This window comes from Triturus cristatus, chromosome 2_2 (genome assembly GCF_964204655.1).
Source record: "Triturus cristatus chromosome 2_2, aTriCri1.1, whole genome shotgun sequence".
NCBI lineage: Eukaryota > Metazoa > Chordata > Amphibia > Caudata > Salamandridae > Triturus > Triturus cristatus.
The window spans coordinates 1,221,540,213-1,221,561,108 of record NC_140582.1 but is presented as its reverse complement, the minus strand read 5'-3'; the positions used below and the strand labels follow the sequence as shown (position 1 = coordinate 1,221,561,108).

General features: G+C 49.4%; 1 protein-coding gene across 4 annotated transcripts in view; it reads right to left on the bottom strand.

The window, feature by feature from the left end:
• Positions 1-20,896, bottom strand: part of LOC146863439 (uncharacterized) — a 57,129-nt gene that overhangs the window by 15,788 nt on the left and 20,445 nt on the right. For 2 of the 4 annotated variants that reach the window (XM_085642871.1, XM_085642868.1), the window contains exon 3: positions 18,471-18,637. The exons of the other annotated variants lie outside the window; for them this stretch is intronic. In XM_085642871.1, the coding sequence (XP_085498997.1) occupies positions 18,471-18,637 (167 nt within the window). The remainder of the gene's footprint in view (positions 1-18,470; positions 18,638-20,896) is intronic. 4 annotated transcript variants of the gene reach the window in all.

The window sequence follows — 20,896 nt, the reverse complement described above, 5'->3', positions numbered from 1 at the left end:
TTAGGGCCCCACAATGCGTTTGATGATAAACAGGACACAGAAGGTGTAGATATTCAGTACCACTGCAGTCTAAGCATCAGGTGTGTTGATCTTCCATCCATTACGGCCGTGCAGGAGCTGCATGATGCCTCCATCCACACACAGACAGGAAGCAGCAGAAACAAAAGAGGAAACCAATGGAGGGCTCTCAATGCTGTGTCTTCACCATCTCGGTGCAATTTAACACCAATTGAGACAGAAATAAACCCATCCCGTATGACAAATTAGCAGCCACCAACGTGCGTGCACTAACCACTGGCGCGCAATGCGGTCCCTAATGGGTAAAAAGTAATCAAGCATTTTCCACCAATCATAAACAGGACACACCATCACTTTCTAATTGATTTTTGCTTCCCCTCTTCGGGGCCTCTAGTCGGGGCAGCTAGAAGAGATCTTTTTCACAGTGATGGGGTAGATACTGTTCATTCATCAGAAGGGACAGACAAAGGCTACCCAGGAGGGATATTTGAGACCCTGTCTTGTAACTAGAGCAGGCGTGTGCTTCCTGTGCGGTGCACTCTCGAGCCCAACCTGGTTAGTTGGCATGGTGGAGTGTGGAGCGCTAGGGGGCCGGAGCAGGCGTGTGCTTCCTGTGTGCGGCGCTCTCAGGCCCCGCCTGGTTAGGCGGCAATGTTATGTTATTGAGTTTTATATAGCGCTTGAATACCCGAAGATGTCTTGGCGCTGCCTTGAGAAAGGGCGAGTAACTAAGAGGACCAAAGCCCAATTATTGATTGAAGAGCCATGCTTTTAATGCTTTTCTAAAATGCAGAAGGTTATGTGAATTTTTCATATCAGAGGGAAGAGAATTCCATAATGTTGCAGTACAAACCACAAAACCTTTTCCACCCCAGGGGGCCAGTCTGAATTTAGGTACCTGAACATTTGTCATGAATGAAGAGTGTCAGGAATGTACCAGCGAAATTGCTGAATAAGGGATGCAGATCCAGTGTTCGGTAAGCTTAGCCGTGAGAGCTTTTCAAAAACTCTGTTTTTTATTTAAAACATTTTTTTTTAAACGAACAACACTGTTTGTCTTAACAGTGGTTTTTATATTAGTTGGCACTGATTCATCAAGGAGGGTTTTTCCCGCCTCTCCCCCTCTTTTTATCACAAACAGTAGAGCATGGATAAGTTCTGCCTAGCTTTTACTGATGATCATATAGCGTCTATTCTCTCGGGTCCATCATTACTGCCCAACGACCCTCTAAACAGGACGTCATCAGCCCGTGATGAATGGGAAAAGTTATCTAACATCAGGAAGCGCCAAGTCGGAATTGCGCTCCATGGAGCATTAATAACTGAGTGTCTGAGGGCAGGTGCAGCACCAGCAGCCTCTTGGTCCGTATTGAGCCCAAAATCTTTTTGAAGGACAGGAAATTCCGGGTGGACTGGAGCTACATAGCTAACAAGTGCACCCGGGATTGGCTTGTCTTGATTATTAATACGGCCAAGAGGTTAAGCGAAGAGCTTCTTAAAGAGATATTAGAGATAGAGGAAGCAATTAAAGCAGATACCACCATTGCAGACACCAAAGAACAACTGGCCAAGATCCAAAGTGACCTTGGGGAGCATCATACATACATGGTCAATCAAAAAATCAAAGGATTAAGAAGGAATCTAGACTGATTAGTCACAAGCGGGCATTTCCATATGTAGGAGATCAGTATTATCAACAAGCCCCAGAACAGATATCATTCCCAACGAGCTCTAGGGGTGGGCGTCGACAGGGCAGGAGGACCCCAAATAATTGGGTGTTCGAGAACACGAGTAGTGAGGACGAGGATTACCCAACCATCTACTGTTAATCAAAGAGTGAGATTTAATCCCCAAGACAGAACTAACGAGGACTTAGGAGCTCTATTCAGGTCTTTTTATAGGACAACAACCCCTGCACCCTACAGATCAAAGAGGGGCCAGTCACAGGGGCAGAGGGAGGGGCCGTGCACGTCAGAATTCGAATTCAACATGGCAGACATTCTTCCCAAGGATTACACGCAGCAGGGGCAGAACACCCCTCTAACCTCGAGTGATGGGAACATATTAGTCAATCTCTCACAACATCAATTGACTGAGGATGAACTGAGTGTGCTTAATAAGGGTTTGGGGTATGTCCCCACCCCCAAACATGATGGTTTTAAACTTCGGGGTGAACTACATGGCCTTATGAGAAGAATTAAACGTAAAAAGTTTTTTGAAGGGAAAGAACAGGATAATCCCTCTATTTTTTCCACTAATCTACGCTGCCCCTCACAATTCTGTCCACCTAATAACTTGATAGGTCCAGAAGTGCAAGTCTTTGAGCAGAAAGTTCTTCAGGACATTTCAGTCCTGGAACATAATATGAAGGGTACCACACATAGCAATATGAGTGGTCGGGATTGGCAAGCATTAAAGACCATACAGAGCAATTCTACCATCAAACCGGCCAATCGGGGCAGTGGTGGTGATGGATACCGAGGACTATGTGACCGAAGTCGCTAGACTATTGGGAGATCGTCACAACTATAGACCTCTGGTGAGGGATCCAACAAAAGAATTGCAGGCAACCATTATCAAGCTGGTTACGGAAGCTAAGGAGAAGAGATGGTTAACGTACAAAGAGGCTGAATTCCTTATTAATATGAAACCTAGGGTGCCGGCTTTTTATATAGTACCTAAAATCCACAAAGCCCAGCGACCTCCTCCGGGGCGCCCGGTAGTCTCGGGGATTCCGTCACTATTGGAACCCTTGTCACAGTTTTCAGATTACTTCTTGAGAGAATGTGTCATCACACAACCGTCTTATGTTCAAGATAGAACTGATGTGCTAAGAATTTTGGAAGATGTAATATATGATCCGCACAACCACTTCTTAGTCACCATAGACATTGAATCGTTGTACACGAGCATTCCCCAGGAAGCAACACTGGTGGCAGCAGCACACGCCCTGAGGGAATGCAAGTGGTTTTATGACACCCCTCAGACATTTGTTTTACAATGCATAGAGATTGCCCTGACCCAAAACTTCTTTGCCTTTAAGGACCAGATGTACCTACAGGTGTCTGGTACCTCGATGGGGGCGACATTCGCTCCCAGTCTGGCCTGCATTTATGTAGGCCAGTTTGAGGCTCATTACATCAATCCTGACACCAATCTCTTCCAGAGGAATATTGTCCTCTGGAAGAGATATATAGATGATGTCTTGTGCATATGGTCAGGCACAGAAGAAAGACTCAATGAGTTTTTAGAGTGGCTATATAGTCTTGATGAGTGCTTGAAGTTCACATGGACTGTCAGTAGATCTTCAGCGACATATCTCGATCGTGACATTCAAGCAGAAAATAACAAGTTGGTGACTAATGTGCACCAAAAATCAACCGATAAAAACTCATTGTTGAATTACAGATCATACCATCCTAGGGCCCTCGGAGATAATTTGCCGGTAGGACAGTTTTTACGTTACCGTCGGAACTGCTCCTCGCTACAAACATATTCAGAGCAGGCCATTGAATTATCTAGAAAGATGGAGAACCGTGCCTATCCTAAGAAGGTCATTAAGCAGGCAAGAAAACGAGCATTCAACACTCCTGGTGCCGCTTTGCTGGAAAGGACACCTAAGAATAGTGGAGATTGCATCCCGGTGGTCACCACTTTTGGTCCACTCTCGACTAAAATCGGGCAAATCATTAGGAGGCATTGGCATTTGTTAAATACCTCTAATATGAGCATGCCACAACCTCGCTTTGCCTTTAAACGATCAGCCAATATCCGTGATCGATTAGTGCACACCAGACCTAAACAAGAACTTAGGGACACTATCCATGTGGTAGCTGTTCAGTATGTGACCTCACAGCCCGACAAAAAATGTTACTCTTGCCAGCAATAAAACCTGGTATTTGAACAGGTTTAGCAATTGTAATACCACCAACGTTATTTATAGACTTACGTGTCCGTGCGACCTACATTATATAGGCCTCACGACACGGAAGGTCAAAGTAATGATACAAGAACACTTGAGCACACTGCGTGCAGGGAAACTTACAACAAAACTGGTGCAGCACTTTCAAGCACTTAAGTATGCGCCAAGGGTTGTCCGATGGGTTGTGCTTGAGAGGGTAGTGGGTGACCACTACAATATGGAAACTAGACTCAGCACTAGAGAGGCACGCTGGATCAATCAAGAGGGGGCAGACCAGTTTGGGTTGAATGACCTCATTGAATGGAATAAGGTCAGCGTGTAACCTAAGAATGTTGATCTTACTCTTTGATCTTTCTTAGGTGCTTAAAGTATATGCAACTACTCTTGATAAACATATGAGGTTCTTTGCCAAAACAGAATTTTTTTTCCAGATTATAGCAGAGCATATCTTGCTGATCATATATTTGCAGTCGGCATCAGAAAATATAGCTCCTTATTAGGGGGGATGGTATGAATATCTCAGGCCCCCGCTTTTACATGGAGGATGCAGGTATAATAAACACCATTTGAGGAGTCTTGGAAAGATCATGTATGTTCATCCCGGGTTCAATAAAGTTACAGCGTTTTTTCAAAAAAGTTTTAAAAAAAAAGAATTTTATAGCAAGTCTAAATAAAAAACGTTTTAGCAGTTTAATAAATTCAAACTGCCATTTTCTGTTCAATACTAGTGTTTGCACACTGGTGCAAGCTCATATTTGTATGTATTGTAACATCGTAAAGCACTGCATCATGACGCTCAGTGCAGCACATTTTAATAAATTATGCATTATGTACAAGAAAAAGTACTTAGCCATTAGGGAGGAAACAAAAGGATAACAAAAGCTAAAGTTTGTTTATATCAACCCTTTTGACTCCCACCAAGTGCCGATTTAAATAGCAGGGTAGTGGAGTAATCCCCACTTAATAATGGCGCCGCTTTGGGCATGCATGCATTGAATAAGCATTCGGAGGAGGGGCCTGGGCGCGTGCGAGGACGCGGCGCACCCAGTCCAGTAAAAACATTGAGTATGATCTGGACCTACGTGGTGCTGAGTTAATGCCAGACACCGATGCAGTCACGGTAAGCAGTTTGGGAAACGGGTATCAGTAGAACGGAGCACATGAGGTGTAGGATAAAAGCACTGGCAATTCTCCCTTTTTTGATAAAGACGGGTGTGACTAGTACTGAAACAATCAGTAGATTATTGAGACGGGGGTTTAAGTGTAATAAGGATACCAATTCACCTTCGTATTTGCTAGATGAAATTACTGGCAAAGCATGACATTGAGCAAGAGATATTGAATTGCCTCTTTTTAAAGTCAAAGTCTCACCACACTTTGTTATGTTTTGCAGATTGACGGTTGGAAGTGATTGTGAGAGCCCGTGAGATAGTGAATGCGCACACACTCACAAGTGCATACGGGTACAGGTATGCCCAAGTGGGGCAATATCCCGGTAAATATTGTGACAAATATGTGGGGGGTTTTCCACAATGAAAAATTATTTTAATTGTGATCAGAGGCCAACTGAATATGATGTGTTCTGTGTGTGTTTTTCACCTTCTGTCTCCCGTAGGAATATTAAAACAGACAAGTACTGGTGCAGGGTGGAGCGGTTGACCCACGCCCTGAAGAAATTGCCGTGAGTTTTTTGCTTGGCAATGAAACATGTCGGCTTTTAATGAGCAGACACACAGCACTGAATAAATTTAATAGCGAGTGTGATCTAGCTCGGTTTTATATTGGAACTGGTGGAGCTATAGTCTTGACTCCTCAGTTCTAATTGTGGGGTTAATTTTGCTGCACCATTCGGTGTACAGGCAATATTTGACAACATACCCTAGCACCTTGTCTATATATATTTTTCTTTTTATTCTATCACAGCTTTGTTTTGGATTGGTGGTAGCTGATGATGAGAACCTGAGGAAGCAGGCGAGTACCTTCCTGCTTACTCCTTTGGTGTTACTACCGTCAGGCACCACCAATCTTTTCTCACATTTTTCTTTTCTTTTGTTTTGGCTCATTCAGCCATGGCACATCACATGAAGGGATGGGTTTGATTTCGGGAGACATGGGTTAGTATTAACACAACAGACAGATTTTAGTTATTTAAACATTTGGTGATCCAAATTCCAACAGTATAGATGGTATATGTTTAACCTCTGGTCTAATAGATTGTTCAGTGTATTACAACGAATTAGAAGGGATTTGAGTATTATAATCACCGTGTGAACAGGTCCTTTGTTGTGTATTACCAGTGTTCGGTAATGCCTTAAAGGCGATATATAGGGCCTTAAACACAACCCTTTATTTCATAGGTAGCCAATGAAGTTGGCTCAATGCCGTGGATGCCGAGTGAAATTTGGGAAGATCAAAGAGGAGACGTGTTGCGGCATTTTGTCAAGTTTGGCTAACATTTTTTGTTGCAAGCTGATGTACAGACCATTACAATAGTCAAGTTTGGACAGAATTAATGCCACTAACAGATTTTTGAAGATTTGTGGGAATGTAGGGGAGAATTTTCCTCAAGCTCTTCAAAAGGTAGAAACCGAGGAGGCAATATGGTTGATCTGATTTTAAAAGGAAAGTCTTTTGTCAAAAATGACCCCCAGATTCCTAAACTTAGCCACTGGAGACAAGAAATTGGTATTATTGCCGAAGAGTAAAATCTCAGTCTTACCTGAGTTTAGTCTCAGCCATCCACGATCGAATGTTCTCCATAACGAGTCGAAATTAGGAGGCTGTGTGGGCAGGGTTTCCTGTGACAGACACCACAATTTATGTGTCGTCCACGTAGGATACAACAAGAATCTAAAAGTTTTAACAAGCTTGACGAAGGGACTCATGTACAAATCGAACAGAGTGGGACTTAATGAGGTAGTGTGCATAAATCTGGGGGGGGTTGGAGCAGGTATGTGCTTCCTGTGCGTTGCTCTCTCAGGCGGCGCCTGTTTAGGCGGCGATGTAGTGTGCAGAGCGCTGGGGGCCGGAGCAGGTGTGTGCTACCTCTCTGCTGCTCTCTCAGGCCTCACCTGTTCAGACGGCGATGTAGTGTGCAGAACACTGGGGGACCAGAGCAGTCGTGTGCTTCCTGTGTGCTGCGTTCCCATGCTCAGCCTGGTTAGGTGGCAATGTAGTGTGCAGAACCATGGGGGGGCCGGAGCAGGCATGTACTTCCTGTGTGCTGCTCTCTCAGGCCCGGCCTGGTTAGACGGCGATGTAGTGTGCAGAGCGCTGGGGGCCGGAGCAGGTGTATGCTTCCTGTGTGCTGTTCTCTCAGGCCCCGCCAGTTTAGGCAGCGATGTAGTGTGCAGAGTGCTGGGGGCCGGAGCAGGTGTGTCCTTCCTGTGTGCTGTGCTCTCAGGCAACACCTGTTTAGGCGGAGATGTAATGTGCAGAGCGCTGGGGGCCGGAGCAGGCCTGTGCTTCCATGCCAGCCAAGTATCACGCATCAGGTGTGACGCTCATGCATTTCAGTGTGGTGTTCCGCATCACCGCACTGAAATGCATTGTCATGCATTTAATGACACTCGCCAGCGCGCGCCACCAGCGGCGCCTGTGCACCGGCTCTGCTACTCCAAGACGTGCTGCCAGCAGCTGCTTGCTGGGTCAGTAAGTTAAAAAAAGTTAAAGACTGTCTGCTCTCAGCTCCGAGTGGCTGAGAGTGCTTTAATGTAACCATTAACCTACCCAGCCCGTCGTGCCTGGCTTCAGCTAGCATATTAATTCCTGCGGCGGCGCACTTTGACACACTGCTGACAATTACCGAGGAAGGGGGGACGGAGCCTACTCTCACAGAGTGGTTACTACTGGCTTCTGTGGCACACCATGGGTGCCCGGGATTATACTCCGGATCATTAGTGCCGTCACGTCCGGAGTCAGAGGAAGTGAGGCAGAAGCGGCGGGGTCCTCGGGTGCACCACTGACTGTCTGCGGTGCGCAGCGCCGTGTTCATGTTGCCAGATCGGCGGGGAGCCGAGACCCAGGCCAGAGTAAATAATTATTTGTTACTGACTCTGCTTCAGGCACACTGGGGGGCTAGTCTGCAGCTATAATCTGTTACAGTGTAACAGAAATTCACTCGCTGCAACATAATTAATGACATCACAGCACGACTAGTGAGCGGGTGGCTACTGTTAAAAAATAGTGACAGAGTCCGATCCTTATTACTGCTCCTCTAGTAAGATTAATTGTGCCTACTATAGTGCGCTCGTGTGATTTGAAAAGGCGCAGCACTTCCAGGTAGTGGCAAGTCAATGCAGCATATTGCTTTCATTATAGAAATGTTGCCAGGGGGAAACAAGGGCGACAGACTGAGGATTCACCCACTTCCAGTACTTTCACCTTGAGGGATGGTCTGTGCCCGGACAATACTATTGAGGAGACGCTGCAAGCTCGTCTCTAACTGCTCTCTGCAGAGACATATATCTTCCTAATGAAATGCATCAAATACAACGCTCTTTAAACTTGCGTCGACAAACCTGCTTTCTGCTACTGTTCCCTGGGTAGTGTCAGGTCCCACATGGACACACTGTTGCAGAGGAGCCGTCACGTGTCCGGTCGGCGCGCATTCTGTGGCAGGATGTTGAATTTCCTGCCCGCCAGCCGGGCTCAAAGGCACCCAAGAAATCTCCTGCTTCATGGCCCAGAGTTAAAGGAGGAAGCCGGTCTTCACTTCCTCCTGACCTCGACATGGTCTGTTGCTGTGCCCTGCCCAGGCAGAGCTAAACTTGTGCCCCAGGCTCAGTCACGCCAGCGTGTTTAGGCAGCGATGTAGCGTGCAGAGTGCTGGGGGCCGGAGCAGACGTGTGCTTCCTGTGCGTTGCTCTCTCAGGCCCGGCCTGTTTAGGCGGTGATGAAGTGTGCAGAGCGCTGGGGACCGGAGCAGGCCTGTGCTTCCTGTGTGTTGCGTTCTCCTCCCCCACCTGGTTCAACGCTGTTGTAGTGGGCACAATGCTGGGGGTCTGGAGTAGACGCGTGCTTCCTGTGTGTTGCGTTCACCTGCCCCGCCTGGTTAGGTGGTGTTGTAGTGGGCAGAGGGCTGGAGGGGCCAGAGGAGGTGTGTGCTTTCTGTGTATTGCTTTCTCCTCCTTCCCTGGTTAGGCGCTGTTGTAGTGTGCAGAAGACTGAGGGGCTGGAAGAGGTTTGTGCTTCCTGTGCGTTACGTACTCCTGCCCCGCCTGGTTAGGTGCTGTTGTAGTGTGCAGAACGCTTGAGGGCTGGAGTAGGTGTGTCCTTCCTGTGTGTTATGTTCTCATGCCTCAACTAGTTAGGAGGTGATGTAGTGTGCAGAATGCATGGTAGCTGCATAAGGTGTGAACCCTGTCAGCTGTCAGGCAGTTCAGTCAGAGGTGGTTAAGCATGGACATTGCCATGGTGTAGGCAGTGGTCGAAGTGGGGAAAGAAAAGTAGGGGGAACTGTGGGCGGAGAATCAGAGGGCGGGAATAACCTGAGGATTGGATCAGTGGGCGGAGTCAGAGGTGTGGCCAGGATGCGCAAAACATTCCAACCTTTAATATTGGTTTGGCATTTCACTGACCAGTTACAGCTTATTATGTTATTTAATTCAACCAATGGATACACATGATTATTTAACGATTAATATGAGTTATTGACATTAAAATAAATTCACAAAGTGGGATATGTTTCTGTGAGACCGGCCTCGTGGCGTGGGCCCTCCCGACCAGCAAGCCACCCTGCAACCGCACCGATCCCCGATGTCACAGACTTCCGGCCACCATGGCCCAACATCCCGATGGCCGGCCAGACCCCAACACGCATGCCCGGCCGAGGGAGAGAGAAACCCCCCAAGCCAGACCGGGAGGCGCCGTCCCTGTCACACCTCTGGTCTCTTCCCCAAGGAAGGTTTCAATCGGCCACCAGGCCCCCGGTGAGCGGGCGCCTCGCCTGCTGGGTGTCTGGAGTCCCTCCCGGACCCACCTGAACAGATCAAAGGGCCGAGCGACAAGAAGTCCCGACACACCGCCCCCAGGCACCAAGACCCCTCTCTGCGAGGAATCCGGACTTCAAAGAGGAGGGGGAGTATAACAAGGGGTGCTGAAGGGACGGGAGGAGAGAAGACCTGGACTGACGAGAGCCTGCTGACCTGGTCGCGGCTCGATCGCTCCCCGAACCGAAGAACGCTCCCCGAACTCTGAACCACCTGAGCCCTGCTGACGCTGTCGCGGCTCCCCGAACGCTGAATCATCTGAGCCTTGCGGACGCTGTCGCGGCTCCACGAACTCTAAACCATCTGAGCCCTGCTGACGCTGTCGCGGCTCCCCGAACTCTGAACCACCTGAGCCCTGCTGACGCTGTCGCGGCTCCCCGAACGCTGAACCATCTGAGCCCTGCGGACGCTGTCGCGGCTCCCCGAACTCTGAACCATCTGAGCCCTGCTGACGCTGTCGCGGCTCCCCGAACTCTGAACCATCTGAGCCCTGCTGACGCTGTTGCGGCTCCCCGAACTCTGAACCATCTGAGCCCTGCTGACGCTGTCGCGGCTCCCCGAACTCCGAACCACCTGTGCCTGCTGAGTGACTCGCGGCACTCTCCTCCAAGGGAATCGGCAGAGATTGCCGAGAGAAGCAACATCCCCCAGCTCGAGGATTGAGAGCTGTGCGCAGGCTACTCCGCAGAGACACTGACTCAAAGACTGTCCCGCTACCCCCATACCCCCATCACGAGATCGCCGCTGATTGTGGCACTGTACCTACATTTCGGATCATAAAGATCCCTTACGTCTACGATAAAGTATACTGTCTTACGAAGAACTACTGTGTGGTGTCCCTCTGTCAGAGAGTGCAAGCGCAGTGTGTACGATCCTAGGTACGAGACCCTTCCAGGAAGGGCCTCCCCGCCCTTGCTCGGCCTAACTCTGGGAGAGGTGGGTCAACGGGTGGTCAGGAACGTATTCCGAAGCCCCCCGGAGAACGCCTTCCAACATTTGGTGGCAGACGACGGGATCCGAGCCAACACCTAGAGATCGTGCAGTAAACGACTAACGCACTACCGGAAAGAAATGGAAGGAGAAACCTCCCTAGGTGCCGCAGGTACCAACACAAGCACGACATTCCGAGAGGACCAGTTGGAATATTATACGCACCGAGAACTAAAACAATTCTGCAAAGACCTTGGAATCGCTACCACTGGATTAAGCACGAAAGAGGATTTCCAGGGAGCCTTGAAGACCTGGGTCGAGGCCGAAACTTCCCGGGCACAAACAGAAGGAGAGCCGCCAAACGAACCACGAAGCATCCCGGGGAGGAGCAGCGCCCCAGAGGGGGGCCTATCCCCGGAGGAGCTAGCGGACCGAGAAAGGGGCCGCAACCACGAACTAGAGCTAGCAAAACTGAAAATCGAGGGAGAACTAAAACTGGCCGAGAAGAAACTGGCAGTAGAACAATTACGCCTACAAGGAGAACTCGAGGAGAAGAAGCGACAGAGAGAGCACGAAGAAAGAAAACTCCAACTAGAACACGAACGCAGCCTGAAAGAGATCGAGCTCAAGGCTAAAAGTGAGGAGGCCAGATCCTCGGGAACTCAACCCCTCTCCTTCGTCGTGGAACCAAAGGTCCACATCCCCAAGGATGTGGTGAAAGAATATTACAAGAACGACGACATCCAGCAATGGTTCAAGGCCTACGAAGTTGCCATGACCTCCCACCGAGTCCCGCAGAAAGACTGGGGGGCTGGGTTGTGGGGCCGGTTCCTGAGCGAGGGGAGAGATACCCTGCTAGACCTGCCCTCCACGGTACTGAACTCCTACAGTCACATGAAAGAGGCCCTAGTAGCCAGATATGGGCTCACCCCTGAAATGTACCGGCAACGGTTTCGAGACTGCAAAAAGATACCCGGTACCACATGGGTGGAGTACGTGAACTTTTACAGCCGGGCCTTGGACTGGTGGATCAAGGGCAGCAAGTTCTCCACCTTCGAGGAGCTGTTCGACCTAATCGCGTGGGAACACTTGTCCGCCAATTGCTTTGTGGAGTTACGCCAGCACCTCCTGGACAGCAAGCTCACTGACCCTCGAAAACTGGCCGTCGAGGCTGACCGATGGGTGAACACCCGGGCCTCACGGGGTCCCGTGGGAGACTACGGTCGCCACAGTCAGGGACCCCCCGCCAGAGGGGCGGAGGGAATCAAGGCCGACCAAGAGAATTCCCGGGGGGCTCCCAGCACAGTCCTCCCAGAGGACAACCTCCGCACTTTCCAGCCCCACCTCCGGCCAGCACCGGGCCACCGGGGAGGTCGGGACCCCGGGTGAGGATCACCTGTTTCCGCTGCCAACAGACCGGACACTATGCCAGTGACCCTCAGTGTCCCATGTACCAACGACCCGCCACGACAACCCCTCCGGCTCGACAAATGGCCTCCGTAGCCCTGGGAGAAGAGATGGAAGACCCCGAAGAATGGGAGACAGCCACCATGGCCCTGGTCTCCCTAGGGGACCGGGAGATGGTCCCCGGAACACCCCTGCCCGCCAACACGAAGAAGTACCGACAGCAGGTGACGGTCAACGGTCACCGCGTCGAGGGCCTCCGCGACACTGGGGCGAGTGTCACAGCGGTCCACTGCCACCTGGTCTCCGAAGACCAGATCCTGCCCGACGCCTTTTGTCCAGTCATATCGTCGGACAATTCCGAGAGCCTATGCCGGATGGCCCTGGTCCCCTTCGAATGGGGGGGGAGTCACCGGCAAGTTGAGGGTGGCAGTCCGAACCTCCCAGCCCGTAGACTGCCTCCTGGGCAATGACCTTGAGAGTTCCCCGTGGGGACAAGTGGAATGAAGAGCCCATCTAGAAATGATGGGCCTACCCGAATGGGTATGCGCCACCACGCGCTCTATGACTCTCAGATTGCCTTCCTCCGAGGGAGGTGAGGCCATCCCGCTTAACACAGTCGCCGTCCCCGAGGTCCGGGACGCACTACCTGAGCCCGACGGCCCTCTTCCAGAAGAAGCAACCATTCCCGATGACGGGACGGTGCATCCAGATCCCGAACCACTGACCGAGCTCGGGGACCTGCCCGAGATGGCCCAGTGGCACTGCGAGGGAGGTCCCTCCCGAGAAGAATTCTGCCAGGAACAAGCCACCTGCCCTTCCCTCATTGGACCCCGACAGCAGGCCGAGGCCCAAGCAGCAGGCGACCAGTCCGGAACCCACTGGGTATACTGGGAAAACGGCCTCCTGAACAGCGAACAGAAGTCTGCCGAGTTGGGATCGGCCCGAGTACTGGTGGTACCCCTGCGCTTCCGAAGTCTCCTCCTGGGCCTGGCCCATGATGTACCCCTGGCCGGACACTTAGGCCAAGATAAGACCTACTAGCGACTCGTTACCCACTTCTATTGGCCCAAGATGCGAGCAAATGTGGAGGCCCACTGCAAGTCATGCCTCACGTGCCAGGCCAGCGGAAAGAGTGGGGGGAAGCGCAAGGCTCCGCTACAACCCTTCCCCGTTGTTAGTACCCCTTTTGAGCGGGTGGGAATCGACATCGTGGGACCCCTGGATCCCAAGACCGCCCAGAGCCACCGGTTCATCCTCGTCCTGGTGGACCATGCCACCCGCTACCCCGAAGCCATTCCCCTCCGCACCGTGACGGCCCCCGTGGTAGGCCGGGCCTTGATGGGGATCTTCTCCCGCGTGGGGTTCCCTCACGAAGTCGTGAGTGATCATGGCACGAACTTAAACTCCAAATACATGAGGTCCCTATGGAACTCTGAACCATCTGAGCCCTGCTGACGCTGTCGCGGCTCCCCAAACTCCGAACCACCTGTGCCTGCTGAGTGACTCGCGGCACTCTCCTCCAAGGGAATCGGCAGAGATTGCCGAGAGAAGCAACATCCCCCCCAGCTCGAGGATTGAGAGCTGTGCGCAGGCTACTCCGCAGAGACACTGACTCAAAGACTGTCCCGCTACCCCCATACCCCCATCACGAGATCGCCGCTGATTGTGGCACTGTACCTACATTTCAGATCATAAAGATCCCTTACGTCTACGATAAAAGTATACTGTCTTACGAAGAACTACTGTGTGCAAGCGCAGTGTGTGCGATCCTAGGTACGAGACCCTTCCAGGAAGGGCCTCCCCGCCCTTGCTCGGCCTAACTCTGGGAGAGGTGGGTCAACGGGTGGTCAGGAACGTATTCCGAAGCCCCCCGGAGAACGCCTTCCAACAGTTTCTAAACAAAGAATGCCCCAAATATGCTTAAAAGTGGAAGCACAAGCCATTTGTTTCCTAGCCATAGAGTTTCTGTCGTCAGCAATATACACAGAGACAATCAATTTTACGTGTGTAAATCACTGTTTAGGAAATGTTACCTAAGACAAAGGAATACAAGGTGTAGGAGTCACATGACAACCATACTAGTAAGCAGTATAGTTTGATAGTGATTGATCTGGAGAAACACACACTCAGAAATTAAATTTTTTAAACTTAATACCATGATTGGGGGTTCTATTTAATAATCATAATCGATTTCTATCCAAATGAACACTTTTTGCAACATTAGGATAAACAAAGGCTTGGGTAAAAAAAACATAACGCTCTAGTTTATACCTTGCCGTTTGTATGCAGCTCTGAGATGACAGTCAATATCTCACTGTTCTTTGTTAGGATTTTAACTTATAAACTGCAAGTAACAAAAGGATCTCACTGACAAAAGCAGTAACCCACTGACCTATTTACATTATGTGCACTTTGTGATGGGCTTGGTACATTTTCTTTGCATCAGGCACATTAACCCTCTGCGCTATCTTTCCATGAGTCAAAACTTAAACTAGACAAAACTCGGATCTCGCTCTAGAAAGAGGTTTATTCACCGGAGTTATCATGACCTTTTTATTATTGCCGAAAATTGCTGGACGCCATGAAGGAGGCAGCAAGTGCTTTTAAAACCATAATATACGACGCCCCCACTCGCCCGTTGCGGTCACACCGGTCGCACTGCCCTAGAGCCAGCTCTTCACAGGGGTCTTGTGACCTCAGTGACAGAGTCACTGTTGCTCTAGGGTCTGACACTTCATAGGCCTGCCCGCAAGACTGGAGGTGAACTTCAGTACGGATTGTGGTGGGCAAGCCTTCAAGGTGAACCCACATTTGCCACTGCTAGGGTCCACCTGCTAGGGCTAAGACACCAGGGCTTCTCCGGTTTTGCGGGGCCTTGTAAGGTCTAGCACGGGAATGTGCTCCCTCAGGAGAATGGTCTGGTGGACTGGTGATGAAGGCTGAACCTGGTTCCCCCAGTTCTAAATCCAGCAGCTCTGACCACAGTACTACCTCTGCTCCCTCACTGAACACCATACTGCCCCACTGAGAGAAATTCACACGGCCTTCAACTACAATCCAATCCAATTTGACCTGCTATAAACAACTGGATGCAACTCAATTCAAATTACGCACTAGGCAAGAGCAATATGCTGCCTAAAAGAAAAAGTAACAACATCCTGGAAAAAGCAAACACTCGTAGGGAATGAAAGATGAGATAAAGCATGTGAAATGTAAGCAGGAACAACACGGTGAACATAAAACTCTTACAGTCATTATTCAGAAATCAACGAGTATTTTTGCCTGAAAAGTTAAGGACATAACTACAGGGCCCAGAAAGGACCCATTTCAATGTCCACTGCCCATATGCTTACAAAACGTTAGCAGTATGGTTTAAAAAGACCACATTAGTGAACACAAAGTCGACATACACATTTTGTTTTCCAATCCACCCATCAACCAGGTATTGCAGTACCTCCAGGAATGGTGCACTGCCCCACTGGGGGGAAACAATGCTGTTCAAAGAAAGACAAGAAAACAAAAGTAGCGCTTCACTGGCATACTCTGTGAAGTGGTGCTAATGTGTTTGGGTTTGAATAAAACCAATCTGGCCACTTTAAGAACACTCTGTCTTTCTTTTAGTTATTTATTTTCATGTTTTGAATCGTTTATTTCCGAGGCTACACTTTGGAATAGAAAAATGTCAAAAACGGCATTTCCAGCAAAAGTGATTTTCTTTTTTGCATCTATTTCACAGGGGAACAAATGAACGACAGAAAGAAAGAGAGGGTGAGGACCATTTCTTGAGTCACGGTTTTCGGTAAGTGAAGAGGAGCTAGACAGAAAGAGAGGGCATAAGAGTAAGAAAGAGAGGGGGGGAGGGGGCAGCTGCCAGCTGCTGAGCAGAAGGGGACACTGTCCTTGTCTTGTCTGGGCAGGAAGCAAGAAACTGAGACCTTTTCCTTCTTTGCCCACCCGCCGTCTCCGAACAGCCACTAATGCCGAGACTTTTCTGCAGGCCTTGGATATTTCTGAGGTCCAGGGACGCATGTTCAAAATAAACAAGCATTGGCATAGCCAATAGGTCTCGCTTTTGGGACCTTATAAGTATTTAGTTATGCAGCACAATATCTTTGGTGCAACAACATCAACAGTTTCATGGCTAAACACTTTAAGGTCTCAAAGGCGAGACCTATTGGCTATGCCAATGCTTGTTTTACTAGCAATTCAGATCTTCGGAAAGGATCACAAAAACCAGCGCTTTCCTTTTCAATGCATCTTTTGCATTTTTGAGTAGATGATGCCAGTTAATATAGATATGAACTTCCAAACTAATGTCAAACACACAAATGGGGACTGTTTGTCACAAGAGTGTATCACGTGTTAATGTAGTGTGTTTTCACATGCACCGCCTATTATATAGCTAAACTTTCCTTGCCAACTTTTATTGCTGCAGAGTGTTGCAGGACATCTTTGTAAATCTACAGCCTGATGGTACATTGATGGTTACAGATGTTTTTACTTGTTTACAATTGTGGAATAACCGGATATAAACAAAACCCGGTCCAGAGCAGATGAGAACCGGATTCCGTAGGATCGGGGTTCCGGGAGATTGTGCAGAGTTCTAGGAGATGAAGCAAGGATTTCAGGAGCTAAAGCAAAGATTCTACGAGAAGAGCCGGAAACACAGGAAACTAGAAGCAAGTAACCAGGAGGGAAAACCCAAACCCAAAGTCTGGAGCACTTTCGATGTAGGGTGATAAGAATTCCAACTCTTTATTGGGCAAAACAGGAAGGAGGGGAGAAGGGGAATCATGAAGTGACTTCCAGGAAGTAGTGATGCTATAGTGGGCTGGAATGTGACAACATAACAGACTGCAGAAGTGATCATCATGGTTTTCAAGGAAGCCAACCTGCCACTTCCCATTTGTTCATAAAAAGTTTAAACAGGAGCAGTTGTGTTAAATAAAGCTTTTACGCGTACTGGCTGAAAAAGAAATTCAGAGAAAGTGTTGGAAACTATTGCAGGTTACAGGTAAGGGAAGAGCTAACGTGGCGTTTATTACCTTTAGAGGCGGAAGAACGCTCAGGGAGGGCTAAGAGCGGCTTATGCCACGGCCAGGGGGGCTGCTCCAATCCACGGACCAGAGCGAAGTCTGGGTCGTCTGCGCAGCGTAACAACACCTCATAGGATTTCTTCAGAACTACACTCATTAAAAAGCAAGGCACGGCACCAACTACAGATATTGCTTTGAACGGAAGCAGCTCCAGAACCTGGCAACAAACGGGTATGCTTGGCTGCGGAAAGACACTAGATACCGAAGGGATAAAGATGGGTGGCAGTGTAATGAAAGGGGAGCACTCAGTGGCGGTGATGTTGCCTCCTACTGCTCCACCATCTACTTTTCCAAAAGGTATATCCCGGAAATCAATGATTGCTCCAAGTCGTCACTTTAGATTCCAGGTACTTGAAAATACGCCCATTCCCTGTATCTGCGCGACTCGAGGTTACTGAATGTGAAGTACATGATGGTGGGCGTGCCAGCTCTTTCAAGGTTACAAGAGTGAAAAGAGGTCAGTTCTGCTGGACCTTTACAAGTAGCACATCCATTTACTAACCCTATGACTCCCAGCTCTGAGCAGTAGCAGCAGTACTGGTATTAAATGAATGCCATGTGGCTGCAAGTCAGCAGGACCTTCTTACAGTTCTCTACATGACTGTCGCTCCTCGAGTGGGACAACTCGGAAGTATGTTTGAATGCTAAGTTAAGACAAGCACGCAAGAAGAAGAAGCGAGTAAGATAAAAAAAACAAGCATTGGCCACGCGCTCAGTATAGAGAGGCGGGGCGGGGCGTCCGTGGAGGCCAGCAGAGTGACGCGATCTGTGGTGGGGGAGGGAATTGAAGCGCGGAGAAAGGCACGCAAGACAGAAACCCACATGGCGGCTGCGCGCGTGCACGCACACGTTCTCGCAAGCTTGAGGCCAGGAAAAGCCTCTGGTAGCACTTTTAAAAGCCATGTTTACAAAATTTCTCGCAGCGCATGCGCTGGCTCAGCAGCACCTAATGAGTAGGGGAACGGAATGTATAGAATTAAAGAAGTAGGGGCACACCGTGCCCTGCCGATCCCGCCCACTTCGACCACTTGGTGTAGGACGTGCTGGTACCATCTTATGCCGCAACCTGCAATAAAGAATAAACCAGTAGAGATACAGCCTGCTCACCTTGCACCGTACTGTGACCAGCTGGGTAATGGCGTTGCTGACCAAGCCGGAGCCAGACCTCAGGCTGAGCTCGGTCAGATGTGGAACGAGCAGGAGGTGGAGGCTGGCTCTGGTCAGCCGCCGACTCTCTCCCAGAAGCACCAGAAGCTCCTGAACCAGGACGCCGGCTACGGGAGAGAAAAGATGGAGCATTAAACTGGTGCATAACCTACATCTATCCCCCGGTTCTACAACCATCAACTATTTTATGGGACCGCTCTGCGTCCTCCTCACAAAAGCCACTTTATGCAGCTCAACCAAGGAGCCACTTGAGGACAGACTCTACGCCACTGTCATCAGTACTAGGGTGCACCAGTGGCATCAACAGCTGGAGTTTCTTCGTAAGGGCAGAGAAGCGTCACCCTTCCCCCCTCCCCCCCCCCACCGATCAGCGTGTAGCAAATGTGGAAAATAAAATGCCAATGAAATTATTTAATTTCAATTTCATTTTTTACAGATGCACGCTGCAGTCTTCCCCCGAGCCAAGAGAAAGGCAGGAGGGTCCTCTGCTGCTGATTGGCAACACGGAAGACTGAAGCAGTGGCCTGAAAAGTGTGCATGTCAGTTTGGCCGACTCTCTTGCGATGACCAGCCTGACATGCGCACTTGAAGCTCTCCAACCTAAGCTGTGTTAGACAGCTGGGTGGAGAGCAAGCATAGGCCTCAAGGGTCTGAAGGAGCATCCAGCCAACCCACTCTATCCAATCCTGGCACTTCATTCATGCTGGTTAATAGCATGAGAGCAGCGTCTGGATTGGATATGGAAGTTAGCTCTTCGACTCGTGCCACAGACTGCAGAAGAACACCGAGGACGATGCACAGCCCGTGGGTAAGTACCATTTAATTTTATTTTTATTGTATTTCAAATGTCTGTGTATTGCATGCAGTGTAGTGCTTTAGTTTGTGTTTATGTTGCTTGATGCTTATTTTATATTGGACTTTTGGGGGGGTTGTTTTATTTTTGGCTTTTGGGAAGCGGTGCGGCACTTCGCATGACTCACCACTTTCAAAGGTTACAAGCTGCCCCTGCGCATCAAAACATACAGGTGTGTGTACCAGAGGTAGTCACTGGTCTGTGCAACATATGAATAACTGGGCAGGCAGCAAGTACCTGTGTGAGGGCTTGCACAACAGTGTGGTGGGGCAGTGATTAAGAGGTGTCTGCAGGACAGGGGCTAACAAACTGAGTATTGTAATGTTAACATTGCTGACAAGGCAGTGCAGAACTCCTAGAAACAACCCTTTCTATCCAAGTATCCAGAACAACATCCCCAACACATCAGGTTGTCCAATCACTGCGCAGTTGCAAGAAAGATCTGAAGACCCACATGTTTGACTGGCGACTAACCTACAAGATGACCCACCCGCCGCGCCTATATGGCCCTTAAGGATCCTTTTTGTGGCTCCCCTCCTACGTACATGGTCTTGAATGGTACTCCTTCCCACTTCTTGCACCCGATGTCTCAATGCACAGTGCCCCACTGTTCTCAGGTAGGTTTGCACTACACACACCTGCCCACTCTGTGCTGCGCCAAGTCTTGTCTCAATGCACAGTGCTTACTGCTCTCAGGTAGGTTTGCACTACACACACCTGCCCACTCTGTGCTGCACCAAGTCTTGTCTCAATGCACAGTGCTCCACTGCTCTCAGGTAGGTTTGCACTACACACACCTGCCCCCTCTGTGCTGCACCAAGTCTTGTCTCAATGCACAGTGCTCCACTGCTCTCAGGTAGGTTTGCACTACACACACCTGCCCCCTCTGTGCTGCACCAAGTCTTGTCTCAATGCACAGTGCTCCACTGCTCTCAGGTAGGTTTGCACTACACGGTGAACAACCTTTACAACGCAACTTTTACACCGCACTACCATTACAACGAAACTATTACAACGCGAAATCTGTTACAACGCATGCCATTACAACGCATGCCATTACAACGAAATGCACTAGATGGCGTGCTAACATTAGAAATAGTGTAGTTTTACTATCCAAACACCTTCCCTACTGCAACGTGGACTGGAGTTAGAATAGTAAATTATACATTTCTAATGTCAGCACTCCATCTAGTGTACGTCGTTGTAAAAGCATGCGTTGTAAAGGCTGGCGTTGTAACAGATCTTGCGGTGTAAAAAATGCGTTGTAACGGCATGCGGTGTAAAAGCATGCGTTGTAACGTCATACATCCGCACTACACACACCCGCCCACTCTGTGCTGCACCAAGTCTTGTCTCAATGCACAGTGCTCCACTGCTCTCAGGTAGGTTTGCACTACACACACCTGCCCACTCTGTGCTGCACCAAGTCTTGTCTCAATGCACTGTGCTCTACTGCTCTCAGGTAGGTTTGCACTACACACACCTGTCCACTCTGTGCTGCACCAAGTCTTGT